This window comes from Paroedura picta, chromosome 3 (genome assembly GCF_049243985.1).
Source record: "Paroedura picta isolate Pp20150507F chromosome 3, Ppicta_v3.0, whole genome shotgun sequence".
Taxonomy (NCBI): Eukaryota; Metazoa; Chordata; class Lepidosauria; order Squamata; family Gekkonidae; genus Paroedura; species Paroedura picta.
In genome coordinates, this window is record NC_135371.1 from 15,153,260 (window position 1) to 15,181,035 (window position 27,776).

General features: G+C 47.7%; 2 protein-coding genes across 5 annotated transcripts in view; both read left to right on the top strand.

Annotated features, from left to right (window-relative positions):
- Positions 1-1,921: 1,921 nt before the first annotated feature.
- Positions 1,922-9,975, top strand: LOC143831658 (putative peptidyl-tRNA hydrolase 2). Its single transcript, XM_077324834.1, has 6 exons — positions 1,922-2,078; positions 2,168-2,242; positions 5,361-5,441; positions 6,548-6,645; positions 8,115-8,229; positions 8,898-9,975. The coding sequence occupies exons 1-6, from the start codon at positions 1,983-1,985 to the stop codon at positions 8,985-8,987; spliced, it is 555 nt and encodes a 184-aa protein (XP_077180949.1). The 5' UTR covers positions 1,922-1,982; the 3' UTR covers positions 8,988-9,975.
- A 6,894-nt stretch (positions 9,976-16,869) lies between these two features.
- SETD5 (SET domain containing 5) overlaps positions 16,870-27,776 on the top strand; it is a 64,012-nt gene continuing 53,105 nt past the window's right edge. For 3 of the 4 annotated variants that reach the window (XM_077324835.1, XM_077324837.1, XM_077324838.1), the window contains exon 1: positions 16,870-17,076. The gene's annotated coding sequence lies outside the window, so the exon portion shown is untranslated. The remainder of the gene's footprint in view (positions 17,077-27,776) is intronic. The other variant, XM_077324836.1, reaches the window with a different exon arrangement.

Here is a 27,776-nt window from a genome sequence, read left to right on the forward strand (position 1 = left end):
GTTCACATCCTCTGCTCCCTAAGCCCGTGAAGATGACGGATAGCAGTTTCAGGACTGGCAAAAGGAAAGACTTTACTCAACAAGTAATTAAATTACGGAATTCGCTGCCAGTGGACAGATCGATGTCCACGGGCCCTAATGGCTTTGAGAAGGGATTAGAGTGATTTATGGAAGAGATGCCTCTCAGTGGCTGCCAAGTACGGGAACTTAAGGGGGGTAGGAAAGTGGTCCGAGTAAGAGGGCTAGGAGGCAGCATCAAGAGAAGGCCTGTTTCGGCAAAACTCTGGGCTGCTGTGTGAAACAGGATGCTGAACTAGACAGACCGCTGTAAGAACAGAAGTCTTCTTATGCACCCTGAGCTGGACATGCTGGAGAGTGAACGTGGAACATTTTACATGCAAAATATCCCCTTGTTCACCAAGCTGCCCCAGCCTCCAGAACTGCCCTGGGGCCATTTCTGTTTCCTAGCGATCAAATGGCTCCTGAACAGGCCAACTACAGGTCAAATGCTGGCAGGGGCTCATGGGAATTGTAGTCCATGAACATCTGGAGGACCACAGGTTGAATACCCCTGCCTTAAGGGCACTCTGCCCAATGACCCTGTCACATTCACTAGACAATATAGTGTATGAATATTATAAGGGGAGGGATGCCAATCTCCAGGTGGGGCCTGGTGTCCTCTGGGAATTACATGAGACCTCGGGACTACAAAGATCAGTTTCCCTGGAGGAAAGGCCAATTTTGGTGGGTGGGCTCTGGGTCTGATATCCCCTCCTGAATGAGTTCCCCCCTCCAACTCCGCCCTCCCGAGGCACCTCCTCCAAATTACCCCGCAGTTCCCAATCCAGCCTCTCTCACAGAGGCTTCATCATGTTCCTTTTGCACCAGTCCCTCTGTAACCTGGCAAATTTCAGGGAGCCAAGAAGCAAAAGGGGGGGAGGGAGGAGAAGGGGAGCCTGCTGAATTTCACATCTGGCTTTGCTTTAAGCAGTCAATAAGATGGCTGCAGCAGGATTTCTGCTTTAAATAAAGTGGTGCCCATGCCAGCTAGAGACAAGCCACGCCTTAGGCAGAGGGACGAGCTGCCATGTCTCTTGCAAGGCAATCCTATGCCCAGTTGCTTGGAAATAGGTCGCCTTGATTTCCCCCCACGAGGGGGCACCAAGTGGATTTGCAGACACCCTAAAATGTCTTTAGCCTCCGCCGGACTTTCACTCTGGAAATGGCGCTCTTCCGCTCTCCATCCTGCCGCATTGCCGGCATCCTGACCGTATGTCACCTGGGGCTTCTTTAAGGATTTATTTGCTAGGGTTTAACACACACACACGCCCTTTCAACCCACCTAAATTGGCTCCTCCATACCAATCCCCACCCGCCTTCCATTCACAGCGTGCACGGTGCGCTGATGCGCTTTGATGCCGCAGTGCCTGTATGTGTTAACCTAGCAAGGGCAGGATGGAAATATTTCAAGTAAGTTTACAGAAAAAAAGACTTGATAGCTGGGAGGCGGCGAGCGCTCAGCTGAGCTGGGACTGGATTACGGTGATCTCTCTGAGATTTGTTATTTGTGGGTCTAGATCTGTTCTGCTGCCTCTGACCAACACTGGAATCGATCTATGAGATCTTGTTATTCGGCCCCTGCTATTCCGACGCGCATTCAGGTCGAGGAAGGTTGGACGATCGAAGCAAGTGGAAACGCCCCCGTTGCTTGCACGGGAGTGGGGCTGCGGCTCAAACGCGTGTCTAGTCACGTGTGTACCTTACACACGGGTAGGGAGGGTGCCCGGACCAGGGGAGCAACGGTTTTGGAATTGTGGGACCAGAAAGATGAAAGGCGCAAAGCTCGAGACGGCGGGCTCGGTGACGCGTTCCAAGCAACGCGATTGGTCCCCGGGCGATGACGAGCGGGGCGGGTAGATCTGATTGGTCTGGCGTCGTCGACAGAGGCCAATAGGAGGAGAGAGCGCCGCCAGCTGCTAAGAATGGAGTCGCAACCTCCGGGCTGGGAGTTCGGCGTCGATGAGACCCTCGTCGCGCCGCTGGTGGAGCTGGGGATCCCGGAGGCGGAGGCGCGGCGGGTGGGTGGAACTTGCACGTGTGGATGGGAGGGTCGGCGGCGGGGTCTGAGGATGCGGGGCTCCTTGCTCACGATCGCCTCTTCCCGCAGGCTCTGGCGCTCACCGGGGGCCGATCGGCCGAAGCGGCCGCGCAGCTTTATTTCGGCAGCGGCCTCGATTCCCAGGTAGGTCCCCCGAATTCCTGCGCGCAGTTTCCTTCGGATCCTGCCTGGCCTGGCCTGGCCTGGCCTTCTCCCGTCTTTAGTCTGTGTCTCGATTGTTCATCAGATGAGGCTTCTAATGCAGGAGTAGTCAAAGTGCGGCCCACCAGATGTCCATGGACTACAATTCCCATGAGCACCTGCCAGCGAACGCTGGCAGGGGTTCATGGGAATTGTAGTCCATGAACATCTGGAGGGCTGTAATTTGACTACCCCTGTTCTAATGATTTCATGGGCCTATCCCTGGGAGCGTTTGTGCAGAGGTTTCTCCCATCTAATACATTTTGGCATTGGGAAACAGAGTGGCTTTTACTGTGAGTAGTAGCTGCCACCAAAAAAAACATAAAATGCTGTCCTTGCAGAGAATGGGCAACGGGAGCTTGCTTCTCATTCCTCTTTGCCTGTGACTATTTTTCATGTACTTACGGCCAACACTTTCCTTTGCCAAATATATACATACAGTGATCACGTTATGTTATGGATTTGAACGGTTTGGTTGGTTCGTACAGAACGTTGCTGCTGAACAGAATACCAAGAGCATCAGTTGTGCAATGTGCCTTTGAGGACACGTGAGGGATTTGCCTTGAAAATTTTAAAAATGACATTTCTAAAAGATGCATGGATGCTCTTATGTGGCCATCCAGGAAAATGAGGGGGTAGAATTGCTTCGAAAGTGTAAAGAAGTCTGTGCAGGTTAAAAAATCTAGTATTATTTCCTCCACACATACAAACACACACACTTTACCTGCTTTTCCACTGGCAGATTTTTAAGATTCAGGATTACAGCTTGATGAGATACAGCAGTGTGATCTTAGTGGTGCCTTCCCTTCTGTCCTCTCAGTCTCCTGCATATGTGAATGAGGCCTGAGAGACCTGTTTGCTTGCCAGCTGTGCTCCTGATCTTCCTGTGTGCTGAATACATAATATAGATAGCAACATAGGGCCATTAATTTGCCTGATAATGTTTTGTAAGCAGAAATAGAGAGATCCCTGCCCCATTCCAGCCAAGGCAAGCAGTAGAGAGAGAAAAATGAATATGTTCCTCATATGTATTTATGCTTACTTATGATTGTACTTTCTTTCAGGGGAAAGGGGGATAAAAGGAAAACTGGCAGTCTGTCTTTATGAAATGTTAAGAATCATAAGAGTTGGAAGGGGGCAGACAGGCCATCTAAGTCCAGCCCCCTGCTCAATGCAGGATCTGTATGAAGCATCCAGGATAAGTACCTGCCCAGCTGCTGCTTAAAGACTGCCAGTGAGCTGTCATTCCAGGAGATCCCTAAAATAGAAGGATCTATTTTCTCCCCATAAATGGCAAAGCTGTATAAATTTTACATCGTAATTCATAAGCCTTGTCATTTATGAAAGGCAGGGTCTGATGTTCCTACATTAGAAGAAGAAGAAGAGTTGGTTCTTATATGCTGCTTTTCTCTACCAGGAGTCTCAACGTGGCTTAAGATTGCCTTCCTTTCCTCTCCTCACAACAGACACCCTGTGAAGGAGGTGAGGCTGAGAGAGCCCTGAGATTACTGCTTGGTGAGAAAAAGCTCTGTCAGTGCTGTGGTGAGCCCAAGATCACCCAGCAGGCTGCATGTGGGAGAGGAGCGGAGAATCAAACCTGGATTGCCAGATTATAAGTTCTTACTCCTAACCACTACACCAAACTGACTCTAACCTTGTATACCGGCAATAAATACAACACTCTTCTTCCCTCTCCCTTTCTGAAGAAGTCAGACTGGGGGGGGGGGAGGCCTCAAGGAGCCATGTAGGAGTTGTGCTATAATATCTTAGTCTTCTGGATAAGAGACTTAATGCAGCCTGAATCCCCGATCCCAGTCCCGTGTGAAATATTCCAGCTGAGAATTTGAGTGGACTGCTGCCCTTCAGCTATCTTATCCTAACCCAAGGGGAGAACTGATGTACTCCTTAAATTGCTGACATCAACATGAGATTGGGGAAGGCCTGAAATCCATTTCCTCTTTCTCCTTAAAACAACAACAACCCCACTCTGGGAGAACCCTCTGGGGCCTGGTTTACACCTGCAGGAGAAGGAACTGAGAAACAGGTGATAGAATAGGACTGTAACTATTGTTCACTCTAATTTCCCCCCCCCTAGTGAACGGAGCAGGTCACATCATGGGCAGAAAGTAACTGCTATAATCTTTAAAAGCAGAGACGACCCGTCAGCCAAAGACGAATAAACAAAGACATTTCCAAGCTGGTGATGGCAAAAAGGGGTCATTTATCAGATAGTAACCTTCATGGACCTTTGATATCAATAGACCCAAATTATATGGCTTAAAATATAAAGTATACGGTATATAAAATATAACGTAGTGGGTTGAAGACTTTGTTTGTATTCCTGAAAAAAAAAAATTAAGAAATAAGTTTACCGAGGAAGTAAAAGATGAAAACAAGGTTTTATACCTAGGAGCTCATTCTGAATAAAGCTTTCTGCCATCGCCAGCTTGGAAATTTCTTTCTATTTAATAACCTTTAAAAGGACAATGGGCCCTGCGTGGCTCCAGATTGCTCCTGAGTGGGGCTTCCTGGATTCATGGGTGGCCACTCATGTGCCCAGCTCAGAAGGAAGCCTGACTGCGATTTAAGTACAAAGGACAAAATAAAATGTCATGTACTACATCCCCTACTACGGGTTCTTCACAGATACAAAAACGAAGATCCAACGGCACTCAAGCATAAGAACCAGTAAGACACACTGTCAGCAAAGATTGGAATTGATTTCAATTTATATAAATATAAATAATCTACAATTTAAAAACACCTGAATTAACAAAGCTACCTGTCCCCTCAAAAGCAATTAGGTCTCACACCGTGCTCAACTTTTCTCCCCAATGAGGCTTTCAACATTCTCCTCCACGTTCTCCTTGCAACAAAAGCCCAGTAAGGTGGGTTAGGCTGAGAATGCATGACTGGCCCAATATCACCCAGCAAGCTTCCATGATGGGGTGGAAATTCAAACCTGGCCTTCCCAGGTCCTAGCCAGCCTGGCTGTCACTCAGTGCTGGAACAGGGGCAGGTGGCTACAGTGGAAGGGAATCTGCTGAAACTCTCTTTCCAGGAAGAAGACGATGCCCAAGACAGCGGTTACTTCAAGATGGTCTTTGTGGTGAACATGGAGCTGTCCATGGGAACCGGAAAGGTAAAACTCCTACTGGGATCACAGCTTCGATGGCTGGCTGGGTTATGCGATCCAGGAAACTTACCTGGGCCCAGAGGGATGTGGAAAGCAAGGAAGAGGAGAGGCCTTTGAATCATTATGGGGTGTTTCATTTAGTTCTCCTGTTGGGGTCGGGGTTAAATATTGAAAAGTCATTGGAGGGAATACAGGATTCAGTGGTGATAGACAGAGCTGCCCCCGTTGTTGCCGAGTGTGTGTACCAGCTAAGTTTGTGGGTTGTTTGTCTATCATCTTTCTGATCTATATTTCATCCATCCATCTACCTACCTACCATATCTATCTAACCTATCTAATCCAGTGGTTCTCAACCAGGGGTCAGGACCCCTTTCGGGGTCGAACGACCCTTTCACAGGGGTCATGGCAGGGCAAGCAGCTTGGCTGGGGGGGGGGGCTGCCATCTATACAAGAGCCTTCTGGGGTAGATCGAGATAGAGCATTTGTCTGTTTGGAGCAGAGGAAAAGAGCGAGATCAGCATGGTGGGACAAGAGGCAGAAGTGAACTGAGAAATCCCAGGGAAAAAACGATTTATATTCAATCATGAACAATGGATCTTCTCACAGCATTGGTCAGTTTTGTTTTAATTTCTGTGAAAGAACACTAGCATAATTTTAGGGTTGGGGGTCACCACAACAGGAGGAACTGTATTAAAGGCATTGGGAAGGTTGAGAACCACTGATCTAATTTATCTGATCTAGCTAATCTATCTATCATCCATCTATCAGCTACCTACCTATCATCTATAATCTAATCTATCATCCATTTATCATCTACCAACCTACCCACCTACCATCTACCTACCTATCCATCCTGCCCTCCCCTGAGGCTCAGGGCAGTTCACATGAAACATAAACAGTAACATGGAACTTGTTTCTTCATAAGATAACATAAGTGGCCTGTAACAATAACAACCACAATAGAAACCATAAATGAAGGCAAATGTCTAATTCCACACAAGATGTGGGCTTTCTTCCTTCAGGAGCTGGGTCTTGGATGTTACCCGGGCTCTCTGCTTTGACAAAAGCAGTCCGGTGGCTTTTCCTCAATTTCTCAATATTTCACATTGCAGATAGCTGCCCAGGTGGGGCATGCAGCGATTGGCCTGTTCCAGCTGATGCACGAGAAGTCGACTCACAAGGACATGATTAGCCAATGGGAGGAACACGGGTAAGCCAGCAACGGGTGGGCCAGGGCTAGAAATGGGCTCCCTCCTCCTGAAACACTCAGCTGTCCAAACAGAGTCTGACATGCAAAGGTGTGCCTCATCTTTCCTCGCTCAGACTCTGCGTGTATTTGTGTGTGTGTGTGTGTGTGTGTGTGTGTGTGTGTGTGTTAAAGCTTGTTGAAAGAACACACTTGGGCATGATGGTTTCCTCTTCATTCTGGGCACATGCTCTTTAATTCTGTCCATACACTGTATCATAGCAAGTACATCTATCTCCGCCTTTCTCAACTTGTTTGCTGTTAAGAACTCCCAGAAGTGGCCCGATTGAGCAGAATATGGTTGGGAAGCATAGCCCCTTCCCACGGCCCTGCCCCTTCCCACCCCCTCCAGGCTCATCATTGGTCATTGGGGGCGGTCAGGTGGCCATGACCATACATGGTCCTATCGCCTGATAAACATTTAACAATTTTTAAAAATCTATTAAAAATGAATTCCCACCCGTTCAGGAAACTCTTCCAGGGCCGTCAAGACAGGTGACGCTTAGCATGAGCTTTCTTGAGAAAGCCTGATTTAAACTCATGCTAAGGCTCACCTTTGAGTTCATAGAATCATAGAACCATAGAGTTGGAAGGGGCCATACAGGCCATCTAGTCCAACCCCCTGCTCAATGCAGGATCAGCCCAAAGCATCCTAAAGCATCAAAGAAAAGTGTGTATCCAACCTTTGCTTGAAGACTGCCAGTGAGTTCACCACCCACCCTACCTTATATCTCACTAGACTAGTGGTACCCACCAAATGTGGGGCCTTCTGCTCTGATTGGCCATGGGAGATTTGTTTAAGATGGTTGAAAACCTTGCTTTGGCAGCCGATAGCATCACAATCCAAGGACCTTTGCTCTGTGACTGAAGGTAAGCTGTGGCAGACATTTTGTGGCTGGCTCCACTGCCGGCAGTAAGTTTTGTACCAACCATTCTGGGGCTGCATCAACCACACTGTGCTCGAAGGCTCAAAAATGTTGAGGAAGCCCTGCTGACTAGACCCGTGGACTCTCTAGCTCATAATTGTGTCCTCTGGCCCCCTGCCTGGATAGAGCAATGTGAATGGGGGCTTGTGGGTTCTATCTGCTCCCCCCTTCCCACCCCCCTCTATGAGAGTTTTATTGGGGGAATGATAGTGCTTTGAGTTAGTTTTTCTGCCGTATCTCCTTTTTTGTTACTGTGATTACTAGGATCTGTGTTATGTTTTTACGTCAGGGGTTTTATTGGGATTTTATTCAAACTTTTGTAGTCTGCCACAAGCCACTTGGGAGTGGCGGATAATAAATTGAAATAACAACAATAATGGACTTGAGGTTCTCCTGAGCTCTTTTTTTTCTAGGCAGGCATTCTTTTTGTTTTTGGAAGGATGAATGGCTGTACGTTTGGGGTGGGGAAGCTGCTCTTATATCCTAGCTTGCTTTGTCCCTTTTCAGGGCCAAGAAAGTGGTACTTCAGGGCCCTAATGCTGACCAGTTGCTAGAACTACATGCCCTGGCGTTGAGCCTGGAACTGCCGACGTACTTAGTGCAAGATGCAGGGAGGACTCAGGTAAGCAAGCCGGCTGGAAAAAAGATCGCTATAAAAACCCAAGACAGAGAAATCGTTGCCCATACAAACCACGGGACTGATTACTTTTTAAAGTCTGGCAGAAAGAAAGTGGACTGAGTGTGGTGTCTAAAATGACAAGGTTGCTCCAGATAGATCTGCCTGGGGAAGGAATTCTAAAAGTGGCGTCACCACAGAAACGGCCCCGGCAGTCTCCTGCCTGACCTCAGAAGGTCGGGACATCCAGAGAAGGGTCTCCCGAGAAGGTGTCATTTCCTGTTGGGCCAGTCACGCACTCTCAGCCTAGCCTACCTCGCAGGGCTTTTGTTGCAAGGAGAACGTGGAGGAGAATGTCGAAAGCCTCATTGGGGAGAAAAGTTTCACATAAGCCTTGTTGACTTCCCTGTTCCTAGACTGTTTATGGCAGGGGTAGTCAAACTGCGGCCCTCCAGATATCCATGGACTACAATTCCCATGAGCCCCTGCCAGTATTTGCTGGCAGGGGCTCATGGGAATTGTAGTCCATGGACATCTGGAGGGCCGCAGTTTGACTACCCCTGGTTTATGGCTTTGTAAGTCAAAAACAGCACCTCGAATCATTTCCCCCTCCCCCCCAAAAGAAAAACCTAAGCACTGTTTCTACCACCCATGTCACGTCTTCTCTGTTTCAGGTTCCAGCTGGGTCCCATACAGTCCTTGCCATTATGGGGGAAGAAGAGATGGTGAATCAGGTGACCGGGAAGCTAAAGCTGCTCAACTGAGCGACGTTGCACAGCCTGCGTCTGTCGGCTGTGCCTGGAGTCGGTGGGCTGCCCTTCTGACTGCCCCTCTAGTGGGTAGGGGAACGGAGGCGCTTGCTGGCAGCAATTGGAGGTCCATCTGCCCAGCGTGGCAAATGAAAGGCGGCAGCTCTCCTTTCCTAAGTCCTTGGCAGTAGAGGGGAGGCCTACAGTTGGATCAGAGGACGCTCCCGAGCGTCCCTCTAAGAGATGGGGGCTTGCATTTGCTGTGTTGCTGGCAAGCCACGTAAAACGTTGTACAGATGTTGCCTCCTTTTGCACTATGAGCAAGCCAAGGAGCTGCCAAAAACTCCCTGCAGCAGAAGGCTGTTTCAGGCCCAAAGTATCCCTAACTGTTGTCTGTCTTGCCCTTCCCGCTTTTTAAGAAAAGAAAGTCGCCACGACGTTTGTAAACGGCCACTTCCATGACTTGTGGATTAGGTAAAACAATAGGAAATCATGCCTGTTCCTCTCCCCCCCCCCCCCCCGCCAGATTCTAACTTTGCATCTTGTGCTATCCGTAATCCCCAGCCGTGCACACACTCTTTCTCCTCTTTCTTACATCTTTCGGGTTATCCTTTTGGAAGGACTTGGAAAACAATGTACCTTCGAGGATCGGTGAGCGTTTGCCCCGTGTGACTTTATTTCTGTCCAGGAAGAGGAGGAGGAGCAGTGTGGTGGCAGAATTGTTACGTTGGGCAAAGCAAAGAATGGGTTAAAGGAATTGGGGGGTGAGGCAGGGTTTGGTGCCATAAAAGGAAAACCGTGCTTAAGTGTCAGAGGACTGCTGGTTATGCAGGGGGTGTTGCTGCCCTTGTGAACCGTTCTCTCCTGCACTCCCTGCCTCGCCCTTATTCGCATGTTAGAAGACTGATGGGCTGTACCTGCCGTTGTGGAATACCTGTGTCCAGTCTCTTCAAATGACTCTGGAAATGACATAATAGAGCCTAGTAAAAAGGTGTTAACACTGCTGTGGTGTGGATTCTTGTGTGTGGGATGGCAGGCCTGTGGCTATAGAATCATAGAATAATAGAGCTGGAAGGGACCTCCTGGGTCATCTAGTCCAACCCCCTGCACTATGCAGGACACTCACATCCCAATCGCTCATCCAGTGTAACCTGCCACCCCCTTAAGTCTTCAAAGAATCAGCCTCTCCGTCAGATGGCTATCCAGCCTCTGTTTAAAAATCTCCAAAGATGGAGAACCCACCACCTCCCGAGGAAGCCTGTTCCACTGAGAAACCGCTCTGTCAGGAACTACTTCCAGATGTTTAGATGAAATTTATTTTGAATTCGTTTCATCCCATTCGTTCTGGTCTGGCCCTCTGGGGACTATGGTCGTGACCTTTTAAAGAGAGGGTTCAAATGCAGAAGGGGAAGGGGTGAGAAGAAAGGAAGAGACGGTCGCTGATAATCAGGCCTTAGCCAATGGGGGCCTGAGACACTTATGGAACCAGAAGATGGAAAAAGAAGCAGGCACCCAGTGGAAAGTTAAAGACAAAAACACTTTATTTCAGTGTAAGTTGCTGTGGACTACAGTCGACTGGTTTAGAAGCACTGAAGTGGACTTCGATCAGGCAGTTCTCAGCTGGCTGTATGTTGTACCATCGGTGAGACAAAGCAGTAGTCTAGGGGAGATGCAGAGTTTTGAATAGCAGTTAACTAAGAATTTGCTCTCCGATTCCCATCTCCACCTGTCAGTGTGACATGCCTTCAGCTGGTCCTATTTATTTATTTAATAATTATATATAAATACCACCCTCCCTGAAGGCTCAGGGCAGTTTACATGAAACAACAAAAGGGTACAGGTAACATAATTCCTATGGTCCTACCTGTGACCTTCAGGCACGTTAGCAGTAATCTTGGGCCCTCCGTGTTTCCTCTAATCCTGTACTTCCCCCACCAGCAACTGTCTTGAACGTGACTCTTCTGTTAGGGATTATTTACTGTGCTTCTGTAATTTATGACCTTCAAACTTACCATAAATTATATAGTGACCCAATCGACATAAATATTAATGTTCATGGGAAAAGTGGGTTTCTTTGTTTCTATCGTAACGATTCCCATGAGCCCCTACCAGCATGTGCTGTCAGGGGCTCATGGGAATTGTAGTCCATGGACATCTGGAGAGCCACAGTTTGGCCACCGTGATGCCTGAGATCCCAGAGAGCTGCTTGCTAGTTTGAGGAGACAGCAGTGACCTCCATGAACTAACCCATGAAGCTGCCTTATACTGAATCAGATCTTTGGTCCATCAAAGTCCTTGTCTACTCCAGGCTTTTTCAACCTTTTGACTATGGAGGAGCCTCTGAAATATTTTTCAGGCTTTAAGGGGCCCTGGAACTGGGCTGGATGTGATGTCAGCTGGCCACGCCTCCCTGCCACACAGGACGGAAGGGGGAGGAGAAAGGAGGCAGCTTGAGGCAGAAGTAGGCATCCAGGCTCCACCCCCTTTCCTGGGTGTGGCAACCACATGAGAATGCTGCCACTCCTCAGGACAATGGGGAATTTGTCCCCTGGACAATGGTTCCCCACTTTCACAGCAATGCCAGGAATAGCTTTTGGCCAAGTCTATTAAGGCGGAATATAGGAGAAAGGCCAGGGAGCCCCCGAGAAATTCTTATGGAGCTCGGGTTGGGAATCACTGGGAACTCCACTGCTCCAGCTCCCGTGTAGGAGCACAAATCCAGGGCAGATGAGGTGCACTGGGCCAAATACTCTCCTGTGCAGGAGCAGAGAGAGATGCCCCGACTCAAACTCCAGCCTGCAGCCCTGTGTGAAGCCTCCAGTGCGGAAACGGTCATGGTCTACTCAGATGAGCACTGGCTCTCAACTTCTTTTCACTGGAGATGCTGGGGATTGAACCTGGGACCTCATGTGTGGTAGAATCTTGCGTGATCCCTCAAGGCAGCCAAATCTATTTTAATTCTAGAACAATACAGTTTTTGTGAACCATTTCCAGCACCGCCTATCAGGTAAGCTTCCACAGGTAAGCCAGTTGTTACAAATCTTCAGAAGAACAATATTCAAGTCACGGAGAAGACAGTTCCTGGTCGGAGCGGAGCTCCCTCCTTTGTAACGGGGCAGAGGCCTGTAGTATGGTCTGTGAGCTTGGCCTAGTTTAACAGGTCATAAGGAGTGCCCTGGGGTGGGAATCTCCTTTTTTGCCTTCCAATAAAAGCATTTGTTTAGATCTACTGTGTTGCCACCCAGCGACACAAATTACTGGCACAAGCGTGTATTGCCGAGGGATGGGGAAGACAAAAAGCTGCATCTAGGTTAAGAGCTTCTTGGAAGAAAGGCAACCGTGATGTTTATAGCTGAGTCATAAACCCCCTGATGGTTTGGAGTGACTTGTAATGCGGGGTCCTGGGGTGGGCGAGCAATTTGCTAAGTTTATGTACCAGCAAAGTAAAGAAACAAACGGCTTTGGTCTTTAGAACTGGCAAATGCAGCACTCTTCCATGGGGGGGGAGTGCCTCTCTTGCTGCTTTATAATACAAAAAGCATGAAGAGTTTTTTTTGACAAAAGCTAGACCAGGAGTGGGCTGTGCCGGCAAACAAGAGGAAAGTGGGAATGTCGACTATTTGCTTCATTTCTATCCCCGCCCCCCCCCCCCCCCCCCGGGATCCAAAGCAGCTTCTATCATTCTCCTCTTCTTCATCTTATCTTCGTGACAACCCCGGGAGGTTAAGTCAGGCTGAGAGTGCAAGACCAGCCCAAGGTCATAGACCAAACTTCTGTAGCAGTGTGGCAATTTGAGCCTGGGTCTCCCACTGTACTCACCTGACACTCAAGCCCAGCCTTTTTCGACCTTTTGACCCGGAGGTACTGCTGAAATATACCAGGAAGTGATGTCAGCTGGCCCCACTTCCCTGGAAGTGAGAGGAGCCTTGAGCAGTGAAGGTTTAAACCAGAGGTAGTCAAACTGTGGCCCTCCAGATGTCCATGGACTACAATTCCCATGAGCCCCTGCCAGGGTTCGCTGGCAGGGGCTCATGGGAATTGTAGTCCATGGACATCTGGAGGGCTGCAGTTTGACTACCCCTGGTTTAAACAGTCAGGGCCCCAGCCCTTCCCAGGGCCCATCAGTGGGCACTTTGGGAGGGTCAATCTGCACAAAGGAGGGTAGAATTCAAAAAATAACTTTTTCTTCCCTCCTCATTTGGAGCTGGAAATGGCAGGCACAGGGTGGGAGTGCTGTTCCTGGCCACCATTTTGAAAAAAACCCAATGCCACGGTACCATTGAGGGGCCTTTGCGGTACCATGTCCTTCTGTGGCTGAGAAACGCTGCTCTAACCACTACACTATGCACATCAAGGTGCCGTGCTAAAACGTAGGATTCTATAGATTCTCTGCATAGCTGGGGTTAAGAACTGGTGAGACCAGCCTTTCTCAACCTTTTTATTATTGAGAAATCCCTGAAACATTCTTCAGTCTTTGACAACCCCGGAAATGGCGTGATTGTGCAGAAAATGATTGGGAAGCACAGCTGTGTACACGCCCATCCAGAGCCCCTCTCCTTTCCATCCTGAGGCTCTTCATTGGCCAGTTTTTGGGGGGTCTACATGACCATATATAGTCATATCACCTGATAAATGTTTAACAAGTTAAAAAAATAGCTTGGGAATGCTAGTTAGATCCATCTTAGTGAGGGCAGGGTCACGCTGCGTGACCCAGCAATGGGAAGCAGCGGGTTCAAACCCCACCTGCATGGGCGGAGGTTAAAACAAAGAGAAAAGCAACACTACTTGTTAAGATCTTGGCTCAGGATCCGTGTGGGGGCGTCCGCCCAAACGTCTCTGACATGACGGGTTCAGGTGGCCTCAAACGCCATTGCAGAGTAAAATGGTAAACAAACCTGGAGAAAAGGAGGGTGTGGGCGGAGACGCTTTTATTTTCGCAGATGAGGTCCTGCAGGTTGCTTTTGGAAGTCGGTTAAAAGAAACCCTGTCCCTCTGCCAGCGTGCCGAAGGCATTTCTGCCACCAGATGGCTCTGTTTGGCACAGACAGGAGAACAGCTGTACCAGTTTCCTGTTCTCCACATCCTGGCGGAGGAGTGAGGCTGGACTGATGCATTGTGGGCCTGATACGACAGGAGGGCGGCTGTGTTGGCCTGCTCTTTCCTTTAGAAGAGAAGGCTGGCTGTGCGCGTGGCAGAGAGAGAACAGGGCAGTGAAATGTCAGGTTTCCGGAATGCCTGCAACCAGTAATTGAGAGCTAGGCATTTGTTTGCAGTGAAGCCTGCCACACGTAGAAGAGTTTCTGCTTTTGAGGAATCTCAAGGTGGCATTACAATGTTTAAGACATGAGGCACAGCAAACCTTATCAGGATTCTGTTATGTGACAAGCTGTTTTCTCCACCTTTCAACATGCAGCTATGGCCATGGTGTGTGCATGTGTGGGGGGGAATCTGCTGGATTTCTGCTAGTCAAATGGGAATGGAGATCCAGGGGGGTAGGGAGGAAACCCCCCCCATACACACACACAAAGAAGCTTGCTTATAAGTGTTTAACCGTTTCTCATTCTTAGATTTGTTGGCATTCCTGCCAATTTACTCCAGTCATTCCCATTAAAAGTTGATACCGAGGTTTAAAGGTACAAAGGATAATTCCCCCCCCCCAAAAAAAAATCTCAGTTTCTTTTGTGTTTACTGACATTATGTATTGTTTGCTTTCTTATGTGGACTCAATGCAGATTATGCAGAGTCTGTCAATCCGGTCAACAAATGGGACTTCCCACAAATAACACAATAGGATTAGGGTTGTCCCGCTAAACGGAAGTCTAAAAACAGAACTGGAGCAAAGCGCAAGTGTGAACGTGGCACATTAAATGAGACAAAAGGCCATAGCAGGATCCTCGTTCCAACAAGCTATGCAAAGTAGTACACCAACCGCACTCCCTAATCATTCATCCAAGTCACTTTGTGAATCATTTAGCACAGTGCAACTCTCTTGGCCTACCTAAAAAAAGGCTTTTTGGATAAATTCAGGTTTGCATGGTCTGCAGAAAAGCCAAGAAAACGGGAGCTTTCTTGACCTCAAGCAGGCCACTCCACAAGGTGAGAAGGCACAACGGCACATCTGCAGTAGTTGTGGCTTTTGTGCATTTGTGAGTCAGCACCTGTAGAAGACCCTATGCAGGTGAGTGAAGCTGTTGTGGTGGGGTGTAGGGGAAGGGCAGTCCCGCAGATCTGAGAGCCCAAGGCCATGGAGGGCTTTGCATGTGACCATCAGCCCCTTTAACTGAAACTGCTAATGGATGGCAAGCCAGTGGAGGTACTCCATCGGTGGCCTCTCGAGATTCCAGTAAAGCTACTCAATTTTCTGGTTTAACTTGGAATTAAGATGCCATTGCCCCAGCACCCTTGGGCTTGACCTCAGCATCACTTACTCTCAAGCATAGGTGCCGAAAGTCCAAAAATGCACCTTAGAGCCCCGGCCAGCGTTTGCTCATGGGAATTGTAGTCCATGAACCTCTGGAGGACCACAGGTTGACTACCCCTGCCTTAGAGGGATCTTGATCGAGGCAATTAGAGGCCATTCTGTGCTCCCCGCTATTAAAAATAGTCCAGTTCCCCTCCCCAAACTGGTTCCACTTCCTCACCGCTGGTGCAAAACTACTCTGGAGGCTGAGAGAGCTCATTGTTCTGACCACAGAAAATGGTTGCTGCGAGATGGCTTCCTGGTGGCGGGGCCATCCCCTGGGGCTAAGGCCAGGCCATTTCCTCGCCGCCCTCGCAAGCCCCGAGGGCTGCCATCCTGCGCCAAGGCGGCCGCGCGTCATCAGCAGCCCTCCCGGCGGCTTGCAAGCGCCCCCCAAGCAACTCTGCGCAGCTGCAAGAGCCACGGCGCTCGGCATTGCAGCAGGGGGAACGGGGCGGCTGCGGCTGCTAAAAAAAAAAAAAAAATAACCCAACTCGGAAAGGGCCCGTTTATTTCCCACGCGCAGGGCGGCCACGGACAGGAAAGGACCTGCAGCCCTCCCGATCCAAGGGAGCAAAGCGCAGCTCCCAGCCGCAGTCCCAGCCTTGGCCAGGGGGGGCTGGGCGGGCTGGCGGCCCCGAGGGGCTGGCGGGGCGGGGGCGCTGGGCTGCAGGCGGCGCGGGAGAGCCTGCAGGGACGCGAGCTGCAGCCTGCCCTGCCCGGCCAGAGCGCTGTGGGCGCCGCTCCCGCCCCCTCTCTTGGCAGCCTCCCCCTGCAGCCTCCGGCGGAGCCACCCAGGCGAGGGCATGCGCGGTGCGCGCTCGGGGCCAGCGCCTCAGTGCGCATGCCCGCAGGGCTTTCCAGAACCGACAGGGCACCGCAGGACCTCCCCCTCCGCGCTCTTCCTCCCCCCCCCTTTAGCCCCTCGATGCCACGTGTCCCTAAGAAGCACTTCACCCCACGTGGGCCTGGCCCGGGCGAGCCAATCAAACGGTCGCCTCGCCCTCGAGCACGTAGAACAGCAGACCCACGTGCGCGCAGGCACGAACAGCGCCCGTGCGCCGGACTCCGCCGAGCTTTCCTCTCCCACCCAAAGCCATCCCCGCGCCTCCCCAGCTCTGTTCTCCAGGAGCTGCGCTGCGGCGCTTGCTCTTATAACCCTTAGGGCAGTGACGTCTCTAAAGCGACGTCCTTCTAATCCAATCGCGTAGCGGTGCCCGCGGGAAGGGAGGGAGCCGAGGCGGTCAGGATCCAGGCGACGGGGTGAGATCGGCCGCCCCCTTCAGCCCAACAGCAGTGAGCGTGGCCAATGGCAGCGCGGAAAGGAGGCCAGGACGGTGCGGTTTACAGAACGGAGGGGGCCCGGGAGCGCGCGGGGAGCCCAGCCAATGAGCGACCCCTGTGGGCGTGGCTGGGGCGCCCCTGGCGCCAGCGCTGGGAATCCCCGTGCGCTCAGTGCCGTTTCCGCCCGGCCTGCTGAGGAGGAGTTGTCGGCCGTTCGCTAGCACTGCGGAGGGGGAGGGGCCGCGGCTGCTCCCGGCCGCTGCTCTGTGGAGCTCCGCTGTTGGTCCCGCCTGCCGCGTAGGAAACACCGTGGCGCCGAGCAGGGCCTAGTGCCGGGGGCCCGGGCAACGGGCCGGACAGGTTAGCCGAGGCGAATAAGGAGGCGGCCCGGGGAGGAGGGGGGCGGGAGGGGAGAGCCGGAATGTGAGGGGGCGCCTGGGGAGGGGGAGGGGCGGGAAACTTGTGTGGGGGGAAGGGGAGCGGGGGAGGGCCCTCTCCCCCCCCCTCCTCCTCTCCCAGGGACCGGCCCACGCGCTGCCCCACCGCCTTCACGCGCCTCAGCCCTCCCAGGCTCCCTTCTCTTCTTGGGGTCCCGTGGAGGGGAGCCAGGGGGTGGCGTGGAGTGGAGACCAGTTTTTCCAAGGGAGGTGCAGACTTTCTCCCATGGGGGGGGGGGAAGAAGCCGGCCTCTCTAGCCTGGCGTCCAGTCCTCCCAGCAGCCGGGAAGGGGGTCTGGAGGCCAAGGGGGTGGCGGGGGAAGTGGGGGGTGGGGAAATCCCTGTCGAGTTTTGCACGCAGGCCAGCCTGGGAGGGAAGGCAGGGGAGAGGGGTGGGGGTGGGGATGTTGCAGGGCCGCTCGCCGTGTCGTTCCCACCCATCCCCCCACCCTCCTTGTAAGGTGAAGAGCGCGGGAGGAGGAGGGGGGGGAGGCTGGCTTGCCCCGTGCCAGGCGGAGGCGTCATGGCGATCCTGCTCTGGTGGGTCTCTGGTTCAGGGGATGGAGTCGCCCAAGGTGGTGGGAGGGCAGTGTATGTGTGTTGGGGACGGAGAAGGGAAAGCGTGTGGGGTGGGGGTGGGGGTGGGGGTGGGGGCGGGGGCGGTGTAGAAGGAGGCTAATTAATGCATCGCATTTGGCTTCCTGGGCTGGATTCTCTGTTTGTGTCTGGCGTGAGACAGGCAGTCGAGCCTTTTGTAGAAGCCCTACCGCAAAAATGTGGGAGAATCCCTTTCTTGGACGATGGCTTCCACTTAAAGGCAGCTGTTTGCCAAGAAAGTGTGTGTGTGTGTGTGCGTGCATTCATGCTCCTGTGTGAGTTCACCACTGCCTCCCCTCTCCTCCCACCCCTCCTCCTCCTTCATGTGCTGAAGCAGCTTCCCCTGAGCTGCTCCTTCCCGCCCCCCCTTCCTTCCCTTTCCTCTACTGTCTGCTTCTGACTTGCTGGCTCCTCCAGGCAAAGGGGGAGGAGGTGTTTGACCTGCATTTTCTGCTTTCTCATGGTGCTTGTGTGGCGATGGTGGTGCACTTTATAATCCTTTTCTTTTGCCCTGCTGTTCGAGGCTGCAGCATGGATTTTTTCCCCTCCCAGTCTTTTTGTTGTCGATTGCTTATGTATTTTCTCAGACTGTGTTTTTTTTAATTCTACCTTGATCCCAGCACCTTAATTGGTAATACAGTACTTAGTAAACATAATAGTCCTGTGGCAAGGTCGTCATAGCCCCTGTCTCCAGTAGCTTGTCCTTGAGGTGCCAGTGGCCTATTGGTTGGAACAGAGCTCTCTTGTTTCATGAGACAAACCCTTTTTATAATTTGGGGAACTGGCTTTCCCAGTAATTTTGGAGGAGGTTTGTGGAGATACAGAATGTCAGGAGCTTGTTCCATAGGAAAGGTATAAACGTAAGAGGGGCTGGTCTGTACAACTAACTAGGAGGATCTCCTGTGCTACAAGGAGGGCATCCCTCGGGTTGAGGAAGATCTTTGTGGAAAAGAATGAAATATCTCAATTCCTTCTGCCGAAGCTGGTGTTCCTTTAAGGAGATAATGGCCCTTGCAGTGTGGCCTCCTGCAGTTTTTCTCCCTGGCCCATTATGTAATTGGAGTATTTAAGGTTCACTCAGACAGAGGCTGTGGGCAGCAGAATGAATTTATTTTATCGTGGTGCGGGAGTGGGTGGGGAGGATGGGGCCGTGGCCTCAAAACCCACAGTTTTTGGCAGCAAAAACCTATCCCAGATGACAAAAATAGTTTCCGAATGAGCTTTCCATGGAGATTTGGGGTGTGTTGCAGCCTAGACAAAAATGCATTACTTCCTCCATAGTGAGTGAGCAGGACTTTCCTTTTTCACCTGTGAAGGTGACATCGGCATTCTCTCCCCCCCCCCCCCCCCCCGCAGCTGGCCCAGGAAGTCTGTTTCCTTGTCAGCCTTGTGTCTTGCAGCACAGAGGTGACTGAGGGTGTAGCTTTGCCTCGAATCCTGTGGGGGAGCATTCAGCGCAGCAGCAAGCAGCTAATGTTGGCTCTGGTTGCTACGTGAGAAGCTTCAGTGGTGTGGCTGCCGTCTCCAGGGATGGACAGCAGTGCAACCTCCATTAGTGCTGCACTTAGGAGATGGCTGGTTCATGCTCTTAGGAGGGACTCTTCTTTCTGGGGCATGAAAGCTTTGAACTGTGAGGTTTGTCCAGCTAACTGAAAGAGGCTGCTTTCCTCCTTTCCAGCCTTTGGATGTGGCCTGGAAATCCAGAAATGCCTTGTATGATTTCCAGCCTTTACCAATCCAAGATGATGGGAATGGATCAGATCTTCCTGAAGTGAAATACGTGCAGATTCGGTCTACAACTGCAGTTTGTGTCTGGCTTCAGCCGTCCCTTCTTAGTAAATCAGAAAGCCAGATGCTTTCCTTATTGTTTCTAGATCTCCTTCCTCCCCTTTCATTGCCTGGGCCCCAGTTGCCTTATTGACAGGAATTTCTGCTTTATGCAATGGGTGTGTGCCTCAGACACCAGCTTCCTAGTTGCTGGGCATATTTTCCATTCAAGGGCTACAGTCCATTTTGTCTTTGCAAGAGATGGCAGACCATTTTCTAAGGTATTGCCCCTGGCAGCTAGGTAGGACATAGCATCCATGGTTCTGTTAAGGCAAAGATGCAGCAAATGCTCTTCTTGTATAGGTGCAATAGAATTCTGTTCTCTTGCTATGCCTATAAATTATTGTTCCCCGCCTTGGTCGAGTGGGTCTTGTTTACAAATGATATTGAAAACCTGATAGCTGCCTCAAACCTCTTCCTTGGTATATGGGGTGGTGCCAGCAATATTTAGGGGAGGTGTGAGTTCTTCCTCAGCACTTGCTTGTATGCTTTATTGTGCCAAGAAGAAGAATGCTCATATACCCCCCCTCCTTATTGGTACAGCATACAGTCTATGCGGTACCAATGAGTACAGGGCATAGACAGTTTCTTGACTTGCTACATGATGGACAGTGTTGGGTACCATTTTTGGGTTTGTTTTTTTTTACAAGCACTTTAAGACATGTTCATCAATTTGTGTGTGGCCCCCTTCCTTGTCTCATTCTTTGATCTGCCTGTCCTTGGGCTGGGAGGCTGCTGCTTGCTAAATCTTTGACTTGGTTGTTTTTAACAGAGTCTCAGTACAGTGTAGATTGAAAAGCATTTTGCTATACACTCTTGAAACTATTATTTACCTGTAGTATCTTTTCCAGCACCAGTAGATTGGACTGTAACCAGTTTTGGTATATTTCTCTTCTGTACAATGCTAGTCATTGTCGTACCAAAGATGCTAAATGTAAGAGTACCTTAAATACAATCTTGAAAATATAGAGTATCTGAAGTGAGAAATATTTGTGATAGGACTGGAAAAATAATTCAGGCTCCTGAGACCTAAAAAGCTAGGTTTTAGTAGTAGCTGTAAGTCTAGAAACCCTGGCAACTGGACATCTGGGGCTTTCTACATATGATAATCACTAGTGCAGGAAATCTTGATAGTGTTTATGGCTTGGCTTACCAGGACCTTGAATTTCAAGGGTATTGGTTGGCTTTGGCAAGACAAATGATTTTGCCTAAATGTTTTGTTTTGACTTATGCTGCAAACAGTTTTATGTTAGATTTTCCTCTCCCCCCCCCCCCTTCAAAAAAATTCTAGCTACAATACTAATGGCTGCTAGCCCTTGGAACCAATTCTGGAGTTATATCACTGATGGAATACTTCAGAGTAAGCAGCTTGAAGGATTGCTTCTTAACTGGCTGTAAGCGCATAGGAGCTGAGCTACCAGATCCATAGCCATTGCTCTGAGCAGGGACCTTTGAGCTTGGCACTGTTCCGTGCCCAATTTCTTTAGTGCTTACTCATATTTTGTTTCTGAATGTAACTGAAATACAGAAAATGACTGTTGTTTTCTTTTGGGTGCAAACAGAACAGTTGCAGCGTAAGTTAAAAATTCAGTTGTAACATCTGGAGTTGTCTCTTTATTTCCGTCACAAAGTACTGATAATCTGCAGTTGTTCCTTTTGGTCATGACTTTTGGTCATCAGGCTCTTTAGAAATCCAGTGGGGTCTGTGGCACCTCTTCTGCCTTTGACTCAGATCACTGTACCATCTTCAGGGCTTGGATGCCTTCATATCAACCTGCTCTTCCCTTGCTTCTCTTGTCTAAGTTAGAATCCAGGTGTCAAAGAGCACATATGGAAACGTGAAGTTCAGCATGTACTGCATTAGAGTAATGCTAAAATTCCATTCAGGTGGAAATGGAAGTCTAATGAAAAAAGTTATGAATATGGCCCTTGAGCATTTGATGTGTAGGGAACTTGGCCCATCAGCCCATTTGAGTTTGACACCCCAACTGTATACCATTGCATACATACAATATTGGAACTGAATGGGAAGACATTGGAACTGGACATGACTGAGGGATAGGAAGATCTTACTCTACTATAAAAATGACATGCCCATGGAAGTACCTGAAGTCTTCTACTATCCCATGTTATCAGAGTTTCAGAGTGTATACTTCATGTTTTGAGGTCGCCTAACCAACTCTTTTGAGACTCACTGTTCTTGATGACATTGAAAAAGCATTCCAATGCAGTGAGGATGTTTTCAGTCCTCTAGAAAGCCTTTAGAAAAAAAGGGTAAGGACAATAGAAAGCCAGCATTGGGCAAACTAATTTGATTGGGAAAGTGTTATTAGCTACCAGGCTTCTCTTCTAATGTGGAAGACAGCAATTAGTAAGAGAATCTGGTTCCTAAATTCTTGTAATGGCTAACAGTAACTAATAAAAAAATGGCTTTGAGGTGTTTTTGTTCATACATTGTTGACTTCAGCATCATAGGGTAATAAAAGATCACTGAAAAGAAATATATGGGTCTTTGGAAATTGAAAAGTTAGTTCTACCTCACCACCCCAACACATTCCATTCCTGTTAGAGAGAGTAACAGAGCAATTTTCTTTGGTGCCTTGTCAGTGAGACGACTACTCTTTTTATCCTCCTTAGGCAGGAATTCTGTAATTCACTTATGCCCCTATTCTTGAGAATTGTAGCATCTGTTATTGTACATCAAAGTCAAGTGACCTGTTCATAAAAATAAGATACATAATTCAGGATACTGTGAAGGAAAACCTTGAGATAACAGCGTGCTTAAATGTATATATTCATATGTTTCCCATATAATTATGACAAATGTATACAGAAGGTCTTTTCTGTGCCCTTTGTTCAGATGTGTTTTAATGGGCTTTTTATTTCTTTTAATGGCAACCATATAGGATTTATACAGGCATTTTTGTGTGTACCTGTACTGTTTTTTTGCACCAAGAAAACACATGATGTCCTAAACTCTGTTTACTTGTTAAATTAAAGCTGCAGTATTGAATATCTGTGAGATGGAACCAGTTAAATTGATGGTATTTGCTGGCATCTATTTCTTAAATCCATAAGTGAAAATGTCTTCATCTATTTGTTCAAAAGGAACTGTATAGATTGGGCTTTCTCCATCACCTCCTAGATGTCTTTCAATTTTTTTAAAATTCTGACATTTGCTTCCAGAAGATTGATAAAATATGGTTACTGAGATCTTACAAAATATGGCGGCAGGAAAATTTGGAAATCTGACTTTGTGGGATTTCAGTGATCTTTGTCTGGAGCATTAAGGATACATATTCCTTGACATACTGTGGAATGTTCTTTTGCCCTAGTGTAGATGTTCTAGGTCCACTCAGTACATCCTCTTAGAAGGTTAGGTTAGTATCTGAATTAGTTTGCAGAAGCATGGTGAGGGTTCATATTATTGTACAGGAAAGGAAATGATTCTGTTCTATATCCCCATTGACAATATCCAACAGTAACTGATGTTATATTGGGCTCTCTGAAGGGCTTCAGTAAGTTGCTAAGAGACCATACTTCTAGAGCAGGGGTAGTCAACCTGTGGTCCTCCAGATGTCCATGGACTACAATTCCCATGAGCCCCTGGGAATTGTAGTCCATGGACATCTGGAGGACCACAGGTTTGACTACCCCTGTTCTAGAGCATGTTCAGAGATACACAATTTTCCTGGTTGCTGTCTTCCTTTTGCAAAATACTACATAAATGTACTGGAGGCTTTTGTGCATTGGCCAAGTTGTAGGCCAAGAAGTAAAGATCATGGTCTTTCCCAACATGAAACTTCTAACCTAAATAACAATTTTTGCAACGTGTTCAGAAACTGGACAGTTCAGTGTCATCTTTCCTATTTTGGATTGCAGGAAGGAGAAACCAAACCACTGAGAAATTACTAGCTGAATACACCTTTAAAGAATTATATGAAAAAGGCACCTCATATTTAATCCATAGATGCTGCTTTCTGATATGAACACGTTTATTCCTGTTGGTCCCTCAGGGACCATGAGCCCTAAGGTGTGTCAACTACACATTGTTCAATCCTATGTGTTGTCAAAATTGTTGACTAAATTCAAGCCAGAAAATGGTTGCCGCATGATCACATATTGACTTGGAACAGTCACCCCCGAGGATTACTTGATCAGATACAGTACGCTTGAAAATTTGGCTCCAGTTTATAGAGAAACCATCCTACTCATTTATAATTTTCTAATTGGCCTCACTTGGAGAAATATATATTAGATTTTTTTTTACTCCATGCCGTGTAGATTCTGGATTATGTAGGACTGACCCAGGCGAAACGTTACAGAAATCCAATTTTTCTTTTTCTTATTATCCCTCCCCTCGGTACACTCCAGTACAGATTTTGAATATCTGTAATATAATTCCTGTGTGAAAGTCAAATGGAAGGCCATGTTGAAAAAGAAGAGTTCAAGAGAGACCAAGTGAATGTATCAGCTGCTCCAAACCTGTGGAGTAGTCCACCATTCCTGCTTGGGATACAAAGTGAAAAAACAGTAATCTGTGGCTGATTTGCCAAGAAGGACCTGGTGCTGAAGTGTGTCCTGGATCTGTGTCAGGCAACTCTCTCTCTCTGTATATATATATATATATATCCTGACACAGATTTATATATTTATATATTTGCAATTGCATGCCCTTAATAAACACTTTAGAATTCAAGCTAATTATCTCTGGAATGGATTTTATAGCCCACATTTCTTTAAAAAAAATAGGATGACGTTTAAAAAAAAACCCTTAAAACTATATAAATATTTGTTTTCTTTTCTTGCTGTCTTACTTTATAGGGCAAAGTTTTAAGAGTCTTCCAATAGCCAGAACATGTCTTCTTTCTTTTTAAAACTCTAGAGATGTCTTTATACTTCTTCCTTTTTTCTTTTCTTTTTTCTTTGTAGTATAGGTCAGAGTTACACAGATTACAACCTGATGGGGAAAAACACCGTGTCAGGCTGGGTATTCACAAGTCTCCTTGAATGCATGCAGCAGGTCTGTAAGCTGTAGTCCTACAAGAGTAGCCATTTTCACAGATCTTTGCTGAGCTATTCACGGCAGCTGTGACAGAGTGCTGGTTAGAGAGCTTCCAGAGGTTGTAGGCCTCTGTTGCTGGCTCTAAACTTAAGAGGCTAGGTGAGTGACTGAAACAGGCATCTTAGGCTCATAATATTGTGATACACATTTGTTTTGTTAACTGATTTTCACTGATGCCAGCTCGCCCTGTCTGGATACTTACTTTGGTGTTAAGAACAGCTTATTTCAGATTAGTTTAAATCTGTTCCTAATGGACTTAAGTTAAGACTGAAATAGGTCTTATAAAATAAAAATAAGCCTTGATGTAAAGATTTGCATTAGTCGAAACAGATCAGCTGGCAGGCAATGTTTTTTGGACTGTGTGCACATGAACGGGTGCTTTTTCTGTTGGGGTTTCAATAAGCATGGGTTCAGTTTTCGTTTTTGCCGTGGAATCTGCACTGTTTATTTCTGTAAACTTCCCTTCATTTTTCCCAGTATCTTGTTTGTTTTTTCCATAGCTACTGTGGATGTGCTCAAACTTTGTTTCACTGTATGCAACGAAAGTATTAAACTTGTTCAAGTGCAAATAAAATATGCTCAAAGCTGTTTATTCTAATTAAATTTGTTATGAAAGGCAAATAAATGTTGTGGTGTGTTCTTTTCAGTCGCCTACTGACTTTCTGTCAATCAGACTTGTATATCATTGCATGGGGAAGCCTTTATAAAAATTGGAAGAACTTGAAGTTCTACCCCAGTTGTTATATGGCAAGACTCTTTAAAAAGATAATGTGTATCTAGTTGGATCAATTTATGGCATAGTCCAGGCAAGCTTGCACTGGAAACTTGTCAGGCAAATCTGTGAGCTACGTGGAGGCTTGTTTTCTGTAAGCATTTCTGGCTAGCATGCACTGCGAACCCCAACATGCGGCACTCCACCTTAAATCATATTGCATGCTGGGACATGTAGGCTTCACTGTTCTCAAGTCCATATATTACAAATGAAATCAACCATTTGACTTTTAACAGCTCTCCACAATCAAGTTGCGTGTAAGCTTTAGTTGAGATCTTATATAATTGTTAAGATCTCGCTAGATTGTGCAGGCATTCACTTTTCTGATGAATTTTATCTCTTGCAGCTTAGAAAACCGTTCTGTGAGATCTTTATTGCAGCAAGAACTTCAGTGCAAAAAGCTGATTTCATTGGGGACATTATATTGAATGGTGGTAGAAATACTGAGCACATTGTTGGAGGAGAGCCCAATTTTGCAAATACATATTTTTACATGTCACCATTTCTGTTGGCAGCCATTAAACAGTTCTGTTCAACTCTTTTCCTCAGTTACTGACCAGTATTATGTCTTGCCAATAAGAAGACTTAACCGAGGAAGTTATATTGCTTGCATTCAGTATAGCTACTAATCGGTGTAAGTCTGAGCAACATGCATTGCCCTTGGCTTTCAGGAATTCATTTTTACTATACTTCTTGTATCACTTGGGTCTATCTTTGGCTAGCAGCAACCCATATATGCTGATAACCTCCATTTCGGTGTTGAAAAGAATTCTTGTTTTGTGAGTCAGCCAGTCAGCCAGTTAGTTTTGTTTTAATGAATTTGGGGGCTTGATGTGGTTAGGGACTTCTTTTGAGCCATTGTAGTTGGATGAGGAAGGAGTTAACAAGGCAATATCAAAGGGCATACAAATAGGATATCTAGAGACATGAGAAGGTATACATAGTCTCTTGTGTAGGTGGGTTGGGGCATCTGAACTCTGTTTTGTTTAAAGCAGCCTTCTTATTCTCCCCACAAAGATTTTAACTCGAAGCAGAAAATGTCTCCCTTTAGAATACAGGAAAGAACTGTGTGGTGAAATCTGCTTACCTGAAGGTGTAGGAGTTAGCTCATCTGCTTAGGAAGTAGCTTTATCCTTTTCCTAGCATCATTGTTCCACTTACGACATTGTTCCTAAGATTCATGTCCCCAGCCCCATAGCTAAGGAATTCTTAAACTCGGTAAGAGACCAAAATGAGGGTCACAAGTCCAGGAGAAAAGAGGAACACAGTGAGCTGGAAGAGGAAACTCAATGATAAAATTTGGATTTGACTCAGTATAATGGCAAACTTGCCATGGAATACAGCTTATTACTCAGCAGTGTTGTCTATATATAATTGTTAAACATGAAAAATAAGTCCATAAGATCTTAATAATAGATTCTGCCCATTTTCAAAAGCCTCACAGAGAAATGGGGAGCAGCAGAATATAAATGCATGAGGAAAAAAAAACTGGTGGAGGACTCACAGGTACGCACTGTTTCCCCCCCCACACACACACACACACACATGTATAGCAGGAATTGGCAGAAAATAAAATTTCTGATTTAATGCCTATAGTTTCCTAATACCAAATATAGTTAAGAGTAGCTATCAGATAGTCAAGCATGCCTTGTTACATTTAGACGCAAATACAAATACCTCAATCTGATTTAGCTTAGTTGTGGCCAGCAATGAATAAGAGGGAAAGTTGTTTCTTTTCAGAATAAAGGGTACTTTTTAATAAAATGGCTGAGAGAATTCCTTGAAAAGTAGGTGTACAATCCTGTTAATACTAAACTGGCAACACTCAATCGTGAGGTACCTACAGACTCACAATTTGGAAAGCATAACAGTACATGGATGAAGTGCTGTCAGCTAAGACTTCAGAGGTGCTTGGTCATGTTGTAAACCTATGGTCAGTTTGATTATTCAGAACAGGCAATATGAAGCTCTTTAATAATCAAATGCTAGTTCTGTTCATGAAGGAAATCTGCCCTTCTAATGGATGTAGCCTACTGAAAAGCTCTGCTTCTGCAACTCTTATGGTATGGGTGTAAGATGAATACGTGTACCATAAATAATAAAGTTGGAAAGGGATGGTGGGAGGAGTTGGGAGTCATTGAGTACTTGATTGGCCACCCGTCCAACGAACAGCCAATCAGGTGGGCTGTACCACCCCTGGCCATATTCCCCTCCACTGCCAGCCCGCTCCACTCAACTGCCTGTGAGAGGTAAGGCAGCCAGTGAGCATGAGCTGCAAGGAGGGCCCGGGAGGGATGGGAGGTGAGCCCTGGCCTCACCATCCCACGCAGGGCTGGGAAGGCCACAACCGCTGCCGATCACC

Coding starts and splice junctions, on each gene's coding strand:
- LOC143831658 (XM_077324834.1), top strand. CDS start 1,983: ATGGAGTCGCAACCTCCGGGCTGGGAGTTCGGCGTCGATGAGACCCTC. Junction 2,079..2,167: donor CGGAGGCGGAGGCGCGGCGG/GTGGGTGGAACT, acceptor CTCTTCCCGCAG/GCTCTGGCGCTCACCGGGGG. Junction 2,243..5,360: donor GCAGCGGCCTCGATTCCCAG/GTAGGTCCCCCG, acceptor CTCTCTTTCCAG/GAAGAAGACGATGCCCAAGA.